The sequence below is a fragment of the Carlito syrichta genome, unplaced genomic scaffold, assembly GCF_000164805.1.
Source record: "Carlito syrichta isolate Samal-C Ts95f unplaced genomic scaffold, Tarsius_syrichta-2.0.1 Scaffold315299, whole genome shotgun sequence".
In the NCBI taxonomy this organism is placed as follows: Eukaryota; Metazoa; Chordata; class Mammalia; order Primates; family Tarsiidae; genus Carlito; species Carlito syrichta.
In genome coordinates this window covers 309,338-318,677 of record NW_007259395.1, presented here as the reverse complement: position 1 = coordinate 318,677, position 9,340 = coordinate 309,338, and the positions used below count along the sequence as shown (strand labels likewise).

General features: G+C 42.8%; 2 protein-coding genes across 3 annotated transcripts in view; one reads left to right on the top strand and one right to left on the bottom strand.

Annotated features, from left to right (window-relative positions):
- The window catches only part of PDE6D (phosphodiesterase 6D), a 69,407-nt gene that overhangs the window by 6,975 nt on the left and 53,092 nt on the right, over positions 1–9,340 (bottom strand). The window lies entirely within an intron of this gene.
- LOC110594426 (60S ribosomal protein L36a-like) overlaps positions 4,248–9,340 on the top strand; it is a 6,321-nt gene continuing 1,228 nt past the window's right edge. The window contains exon 1 of the mRNA XM_021706156.1: positions 4,248–4,331. Within this exon, the coding sequence (XP_021561831.1) occupies positions 4,248–4,331 (84 nt within the window). The remainder of the gene's footprint in view (positions 4,332–9,340) is intronic.

The window sequence follows — 9,340 nt, the reverse complement described above, 5'->3', positions numbered from 1 at the left end:
TGGAGTGCAGTGGCTGCTCCCGGCCACCGCAGCCTCGACCTGCTGGGCTCCGGCGATCCTTCTGCCTCAACCTTCCAAGTAGCTGGAACTACAGGCGGATTATAATTCTTTAAATGACAAACACGTATAATGTTAATAAAACATAAAGATTAAATTTAAAAAGATAGTACCAAGGTTTTTTGTTTTGTTTTATTTTTAAAAAGAGAAAAAACTATTAAAGGAAAAGGAAATTAATATTATGCAAGCATGGAGGCTAAGTTTGCAAAAGATGGCCAATATTTGTAAAGAGACTGAGCTTCAGATAAATGCAGATGATCTGAATATAGTTTACATGTGCCTTTTTTTTTGAGCCAGAATCTCACTCTGCTGCCCAGGCTGGAGTGCAGTGGCACACTCACCGCCACTGCAGCCTCGACCTGCTGGGCTCCGGCGATCCCTTGCCTCAGTCTTACAAGTAGCTGGCACTACAGGCATGCGCTACCATGCCTGGCTTATTTTTTTATTTATTGTAGAGATGAGGTCTTACCAAGTTGCACAAGCTGGTCTCAAAACCCTGAGTTTAGGTAATCCTCACCTCGGCCTCCCAAAGTGCTGGGATTACAGGCTTGAGCCACCGTGCCCAGCTTTTTTTTTTTTTGCTGTCTGGCAACCAAACCATCTTCCCAGCAGCACCCACAGACTCTCTTCCCTCTACCATAGCAGCTACAAGGGCCGGATCCTTCTCTCCCAGCCCTGGGACAGCAGGGGGGCACAAGAAAAACTAAACTTGGGCACCTGGGTGCCCAGTTCTGGGGTCCTGAAGCTGTAGCCACCCAAGGATTTGGGGGGGAGTCAGCAGTTCCTCAGGGTGAGGGCAGCAAGGGAATGCCAACCTGCCCTTTCCTGCTTCAGGCCCTGGTTCTCCAACTTCCAGATAGCTCCAGAAACCTCAGATATCCTTCTGAAATCTTCCCATTGCTTAAATAGCCTGCAGTGGAGAACCCTGAACAACACAGCCGATTGGCATCATGTGTTTCCTGTACCACATTTTTCCTCTGGAGAGATTCTTTCTAGTCACAAAAGATAACCAAGTGTTATCCAGTAAGGTGTCTGCAATCTAATGAGGACTCTAGCTGACGTGGACACCTGCTGTGTCCACACCAACACACTGTTACTCTCAGGTCATGATGGTTGTGCTACTCTCCTCTGAGGGTGTGCAATTCCTAACAAAGTCTCAGGCTGTCTCCAGATGCTGCTGCTTCTCTACACCCATGTGGTCTACCCTCTTCTGTTTAATATTTTCTTTTCTTTTTTTTTTTTTTTTGGAGTTGGAGTCTCACTCTGTTGCCCAGACTGGAGTGCAGTGGTATGCTTCCAGCCACCGCAGCCTTGACCTGCTGGGCTCCGGTGATCCTTCCGCCTCAGCCTTCCAAGTAGCTGGAACTACAGACGTGCGCTACCACGCCCGGCTAATTTCTGATTTATTGTAGAGACGAGGTCTCGCCAAGTTGCTGTGGTGGGTCTCGAACCTGCGGGCTCAGGCAATCCACTCACCTCAGCCTCCCAAAGTGCTAGGATTACAGGCCGAGCCACCGAGCCAGGCCTCATATTTTCAAATTTCCTTTTTTTTTTAACAACTAAATTTAAAAGCAAATCAAAAGTATACATGCTTCCTTAGGTCATGTCTTACAATTCTAATTACTACGAATATGCTTACCCATTCAGGGGTCTCTATATATTAAGAGAAAGCTTCCCCGACTGAAGAAGGAAAACAACAGACACTACTGCTCTATCAGTTCCCTCTGAACTCAGATCTAAACTATACCAGACATTTCAGCCCAAGGTTTTCTGAAGACCATCCTCGTTCAACCTGCTCTGTATGTGCTTTTCATTCTTTCATGACAGATAGTGTCCTATGTATCCAATACAGCAACATGAACATCAGAATTTCTTAAATTAAGCAACAAAACTAAAAAAACCTAAAATTACTTCTACAGTTCCAGGTTCACAGGCAGGTGAGGCATTCTAGAAGAGTCCCAGATAAAGGTTCCTGCACAAAGCTGCAGTTGGATCAGACTTAGCTTCCAGAAAAAGCACTACCGCTACTGGCTAAGGTCAGCAAAGAAAAACCTGGAACTAAGGCTTACTCTTCAATCTATTAATTGATAAGAAGAAGAAAGTTTTAGATTAGTCTTCTATCTGATATTTAGTGAATGATAAATTTAAGATTCCTCCACTTTATATCAAGGGAGAGAAGCAGCTAAAAACACATGGTTGATCTCTATAACACAAGTGTCTCTTCTCTTTATAAATAATCAGCTTCAGCTGGGTGCAGTGGCTCATGCCTGTAATCCCAGCACTTTGGGAGGCTCTAGAGACTAGAGGATTGACTTAGCCCATGGATTCGAGACCAGCCTAGGCAACTTGGTGAGATCTCGTCTCTACAATAAATCAAAAAATTTACTGGGTGTGGTGGCGCACACCTGTAGTTCCAGCTATTTGGGAGGCTGAGGCGAAAGGATTGCCTGAGCTCAGCAGGTCGAGGCTGCAGTGGCCATGAGCATGCCACCGCACTCCAGTACTCCAGCCTGGGCAACAGAGTGAGACTCCGATTAAAAAAAAAAAATATATATATATATATGTATGTATGTATGTACATATATATATAAACAAATAGCTTCAGGTTGAGGACTTGCTTGATTACCTTTTTTTTTTGAGTCGGGGTCTCACTCTGTTGCTCAGACTGGAGTACAGTGGCATGATCACAGCTCACCACAGCCTCGACTTCCTAGGCTCAGGTGATCCTTCTGCTTCTGCCTCCCAAGTAGCTGGTATTACAGGTACATGCCACCATGTCCAGCCAATTTTAAAAAATATTTTTGTAGGGATGTGGTCTTGCTATATTGCCTATGCTGGTCGTGAACTCCTGGGCTCAAGCCATCCTCCTGCCTTGACCTCCCAAAGTGCTGGGATTACAGGCATGAGACCCTGCACAGGGCCTTACTTGATTATCTTTTTGGGAAATATATTTTATAAAAAATCTCCCATTTCAACAATTACACATTTTTTGCATGTACCCTACCTTGAAAGATTATCTATCAGTGTCTATATCATGTGCTTCATTTTACAATCCTTAAACATTTTACAATCCTTAATAAGTCTTGTAAAATTTTTATCCTCAATAAATAACACACAATTAGAGAAATACAAAGACAGCTCCATCCCAGAATGTTGGGATGGAGACTACTTAAGGCCCCTCCGAGTTCTATAATTTTAGGAGTGAAAAGGAAGCTCTCAGTTCACGAAAGAGATGCAGTCATTTGGGAACAGTTTTATAAATCATAAAAATGCAAATCTAGAATAGCCTATTAGTAAAAAGAAAAAATTATTAAGGTAGGTGTCTTAAAATAATAACAAGAAAAGCCGGTCCTCAAAAGAGGAAACATTTGGCTAAAAATGTTAGAAATAAAAGGCAAGCTTTGATGTCTGGTCATCCTCTGGCTTGAAAACATTTTTGTTTTAACAGCTTTTTACTAACCAGATTTTTCAGAGAAACAGAGACTGAGTTTTAAGACTCAAAGGTCAAGTCACTTCCAATCTTGAGAGAGGAGGATTAGGTGGACAAGCTTTAAAGGAGGGGGCTGGAGTACTATTTATAATACCACCCTCTGGGTCATCCAGGTCTTTTCTCATTTAAAAGCTCCCTGGTGATTTATACAAAGGATGAGCACAAAGGGAACACTCCTCTACTATGGGAAGCCTCCTGTCTAGAGGAGAGCTGTCCGTGGTACCCTCTTATGTGGAATCAGACAGAAATAAAGAACTCTCATATGTAAAAATAAAAGTATCTTAAAAATACATTTCAGAGAAAAACCAATAGTTAGTAAAGTATTAAGCCTTAAGAAAGGTTAAAAAAAGGAAGTAAACATTCTATAAACACTACAGAAGAATGGGAGGTCATTGGCTCAACATGGACATTACACAAGTCCTCTTGTGTTTTAAAGAACAGATGTGACCTGGTGTGATTTAGATGCAGTCCAGTGCAGGGGCTGGGGCGGACTTGAGGTATTGAAGGTAGTGAGGGATGTGGGTAGGAAAAGAAAGGGAGGGCTTGGGGATTGAAAGAACCAGTTCGATGAATAGGGTACTAGGCAAATTTCTTTGAGAGATGTGATGCAGGAAATAGGATTTAAACTACTTTGTAAAAATCACCCAGGAGCATTTTGGAGTACACTGGTTCTGGGAGTCTTAATTAGTTTTAAATGGAAATGGTCAACAACAAACAGATCTGCTATACATGCCAGTACCTCATTGACCAGTTGAAGGAAGAAAGAGAAATTAGGATAAGGGAGGTGAGTAGAGGGAGGGAAGGGGGGAAGACGAAGGGAAATAGAAAAGAAACACGGGACACACATAGAGGGAGAGACACTAGGGAAAAACGTGAAGGGGGAAAAAAGACAAGGAGAGAAACACACAAATAGAAATGCCCACATACTACTCAGAACCAAGAGACAGAGCCAGGGCAGAAGGGAACAAGAAGGAAGAGGCTCAGGACGTTTGGACACGAGACCCCACAGTTTCTTCCTACTTTTTTTTTTTTTTTGAGTTGGAGTCTCACTCTGTTGCCCAGACTGGAGTGCAATGGCTGCTCCCTGCCATCCATCGCAGCCTCGACCTGCTGGGCTCTAGCGATTCTTCCGTCTCAGCCTTCTGAGTAGCTGGAATTACAGGTGCGTGCTACCATGCCCGGCTAATTTTTTGATTTATTGTAGAGATGTCTCGCTTGCACAGGTGGGTCTTGAACCCGCGGGCTCAGACAATCCACTCACCTCAGCCTCCCAAAGGCGCAGGATTACAGGCTGAGCCACCAAGCCCGGTTTTCTTCCTACTTTAATATTGTATAGTTGTCTTGGCTAGTGGCTTTCATAGGATAGTTTGAAATTGATGGGCAGATGAGGAAGATTAAACATTCCAACTGTTGAGCGACTCTGAAAATGTTAATTGGTTGATTCACAGTTTTGTGTAATTTATCATCCAAATTGTGATACTTTTCAAAATAAAAGAGGGTGCTAACTGAAGAGCACACTTCAATGAGTTGGTTTGTATAATGTGTTTAGAACAGTACCTGGGCATTAGTGAGCCGTGTGTTGGCTATTATTATTATCAAGGACAATTAATTCACTGTAATCTCCCATCTGACATCCTTTTTTTTTTTACATTTTATTTTTGTAGAGACAGGGTCTTGCTATGTTACCCAGGCTAGTCTCGAACTCCTGGCCTCAAGCAATCCTCCTGTCTTGGCCTTCCAAAGTGCTGGGATTACAGGTGTGAGCTACTGCGCACGGCCTACATCACTTTTTTAAAATATAAAAATATATTTTCATTGGAAAGATAAGAGATTACATTATATTCAGGGTCAGTTTATATTTGGGCATTATTCACATATTTTATGAACCAAATAATCTAGTTAGAACCAACTAATTTATTTACTCATCTCCTTCAAAACAGTTTATATGCAAGCTGGATGTTTCCTAATAATACTGAGATAATCCTCTAATGATATTAACCCAAATCCTGATTATCAGTCTAGATCTAAAATATTTCAATTCGGGCCGGGCTTGGTGGCTCAGCCTGTAATCCCGCGCTTTGGGAGGCCGAGGTGAGTAAATTGCATGAGCCCACGGGTTTGAGACCCGCCTGGGCAACTTGGCGAGACCTCATCTCTACAATAAATCAAAAATTAGCGGGGCGTGGTAGCGCGCGCCTGTAGTTACAGCTACTTGGAAGGCTGAGGCGGAAGGATCGCTGGAGCCCAGCAGGTCGAGACTGCGGTGGCTGGAAGCATGCCACTGCACTCCAGTCTGGGTGACAGAGTGAGACTCCAACTAAAAAAAAAATTAAAATAAAATAAAATAAAATATTTCAATTCATAACAATTCACCAAGAAGGAAATTGGTTTATTAGGTGCTATTCTATTCTAGTCTTCGGGAGATATTCTATTCTAGCCTTTTTTTTTTTTTAATTTTAAAGATGTGGGTGTTTTTTTTTTTTAAATCAGCTTTTTATTTTAGAATAGTATTAGATTTAGATTTACAGATAAGTTATAAAATAGAATTCTCATATACCCAGTTTCTCCTACTAACATCTTACATTGATCACAACCAATGAACCAGTATTGATACATTATTAAATAAAAACCAGGCCAGGCATGGTGGCTCAAGCCTGTAATCCCAGCACTTTGGGAGACCGAGGCAAGAGGATTGCCTGAACTCAGGGGTTTGAGACCAGCCTGGGCAACTTGGTAGGATTGCCTGAGTGTAGCAGGTTGAGGTTATGATGGCTGTGAGCGTGCCACTGCGGGCTCAGGCAATCTACTCACCTCAGCCTCCCAAAGGTGCAGGATTACAGGCTGAGCCACTGAGCCCGGCTGTCTCAGACTTTCCTTGTTTTGATGACCTAAATGGTTTTGAGTACTGGTCAATGTTTTTCAGGATGTTTTACTCATGATGAGCCTGTGGTTATGGGTTTTGGGGTGGAAGACCACAGAGGTAAAGTGTCATTTTCATCACATCAATGTCAAGGGTACATCCTATCAATTTGACTGATTCTGCTGATGTCAATCTTGATCACCTGGCTAAAGTAGTTTTTGTCAGTTTCCTCCATTGTGAAGTTACTCTTTTCCCTTCCTTTCCAAACTGTCCTTTGGAAGGAAGTTATCATATGCAGTACAACTTAAGGGATGGGGAATTATACTCCACTTCTTTGAGGAAGGAATAACTATATGAACTATTTGTAATTACATCCTGAAGATCTGTTTCTTCACCTTATCTATTTGTTCAATTATTTATTTGTATCAGTCCAGTTTTTTGTTTTTTTTTTGAGTTGGAGTCTCACCCTGTCGCCCAGACTGGAGTGCAGTGGCCGATCCCGGCCACCGCAGCCTTGACCTGCTGGGCTCCGGCGATCCTTCCGCCTCAGCCTTCCGAGTAGCCGGAATTACAGGCACGCGCTACCACGCCCAGCTAATTTTTTGATTTATTGTAGAGATGAGGTCTCGCCTGCCCAGGCGGGTCTCAAACCCGCGGGCTCAGGTAATCCACTCACCTCAGCCTCCCAAAGGCGTGGGATAACAAGCTGAGCCACCGAGCCCGGCCAGTCCAGTTTTTTAAAAATCAAATGACTGTGCTCTGATATATAAATTTTTATTTCCAATATGAAAATATTTCAACATTAAATGATCTGCTTAAAAATATTTATTTGGTGGAAGGCTGAGGCAGAAGGATCGCCAAAGCCCAGCAGGTCGACGCTGGGGTAGTCGTGAGCGTGTGTACCACTGTACTCCAGCCTGGGCAACAAAATAAGACTCCACCTCAAAAAAAAAAAAATCTATATATATCTATATCTATCTATCTATATATATATATATCTTTATTTGGGATGCCTACATATGAGTCTTGGGAATTCATTCGGGTTGTTGGGGGAATATAGAAACCACAGGTCATGTTAGTGTATAGTCAGAAGGAAAAGCTGAGAGAGGGGAAAAGACAAAAGGTTTAGAGCAGAATATATTCATTGGAGTCTAGGTTCCGCTTTATGTTTTTTGTGTGTGTGTCAGAGTTTCACTCTGTCACCCAGGCTGGAGTACAGTGGCACGCTCATGGCTACTGCAGCCTCGACCTCCTGGGCTCAGGTGGTCCTCCTGCCTCAGTCTTCCAAGTAGCTGGAACTATAGGCACACACCACCATACCTGGCTAATTTTTTTTTATTTACTGTAGAGACGAAGTCTTGCCAAGTTGTCCATGCTGGTCTCCAACCCCTGGGCTCAGGCAATCTTCTCGCCTCTACCTCCCAAAGTGCTGGGATTACAGGTATGAGCCACCATACCTGGAATCCAAGTTCTACCACATAGCAGCTGTGATCTTAGATAAGTCGTTTAATCTGCCTGAGTTTTAGCTTGTAAACAGCAGATAATACCAAGGCTTAAGGTTGTTCCAGGGCTGTATAAATGGTTTATAAATTGTAAAACACGATACAAGTGTAGGACATTATTTCATCATAATTATTCAGGATTGAAAAAGGCAAAAAAATTTTGGAAGTAACTTTTTATAAACTATTTCAAATTCTCTAATAAAATTATCTTATTTTCTCTCCCTAAAATATTCAGTAAAGAAAACAAAACTAAAAGATTAGTTGTATTTTTTTTTTGAGTTGGAGTCTCACTCTGTCACCCAGACTGGAGTGCAGTGGCACGCTCCCGGCCACCTTGACCTAATGGGCTCCGGCAATCCTTCCGCCTCAGCCTTCCAAGTAGCTGGAACTACAGGCAGCCGCTACCACGCCCAGCTAATTTTTTGATTTATTGTAGAGACGAGGTCTCGCCAAGTTGCCCGGGTGGGTCTCGAACCCATGGCACAGGCAATCTACTTGCCTCGGCCTCCCAAAATGCTGGGATTACAGGCTGAGCCACTGAGCCCGGCCAGTTGTATTGTTTGACTTTGGTTTCATTCACTCAAAACCTTGTAATTCCTAGAAAGCCTGCTGTAGTCTTATGTGCTGCTTGTATATTAATCTCCATCCCTTCTCTCATCCTCAGCTGTTTAAGAGTAGGGATAATTCTACTTTTATATTTGTATTACATATATTAAATATTAGATAGACAGATACAGAGCAGAAATTGTATTGAAGGTTTTGAATAACTAAACTTGAAAACAAATTTAAAAAAAAGAAAACAAAGGAAGGGATGTTCCCTTAGTTTTAGCTATTACATTTTATTGTGTTATTTTATTTTATTTTTTGAGTAAGAGTCTCACTCTGTTGCCCAGGTTGGAGTGCAGTGGCACGCTCATGGCCACCACAGCCTCTACCTACTGGGCGCAGGCAATCCTTCCGCCTCAGCCTTCCAGGTAGCTAGAACTACAGGTGCATGCCACCACACCCAGCTAATTTTTTGATTTATTGTAGAGATGAGGGCTTGCCAAGTTGCCTAGGCTGGTCTCGAACTCGTGGGTTCAGGCAATCCTCTCACCTCAGTACCCCAAAGTACTGGGATTATAGGCATGAGCCACTGCGCCCAGCCTAAGCTAGTTCTCTTAAGGTATTTCTTCTCTTTTATATTGTTGGTTTAACAGCCTTGCAATTAATTTTTGTCCTTCAATCTCTAGTCTATTGTTTCTCAAAGAGTGGTTCCATGACCTTGTTAAAAATGCTGTTTTCTTTTTTTTTTTTTTTTTTGAGTTGGAGTCTCACTCTGTCGCCCAGACTGGAATGCAGTGGCCGCTCCCAGCCACCGCAGCCTCCACCTGCTGGGCTCTGGCGATCCTTCCGCCTCAGCCTTCCGAGTAGCCGGAATTACAGGCATGC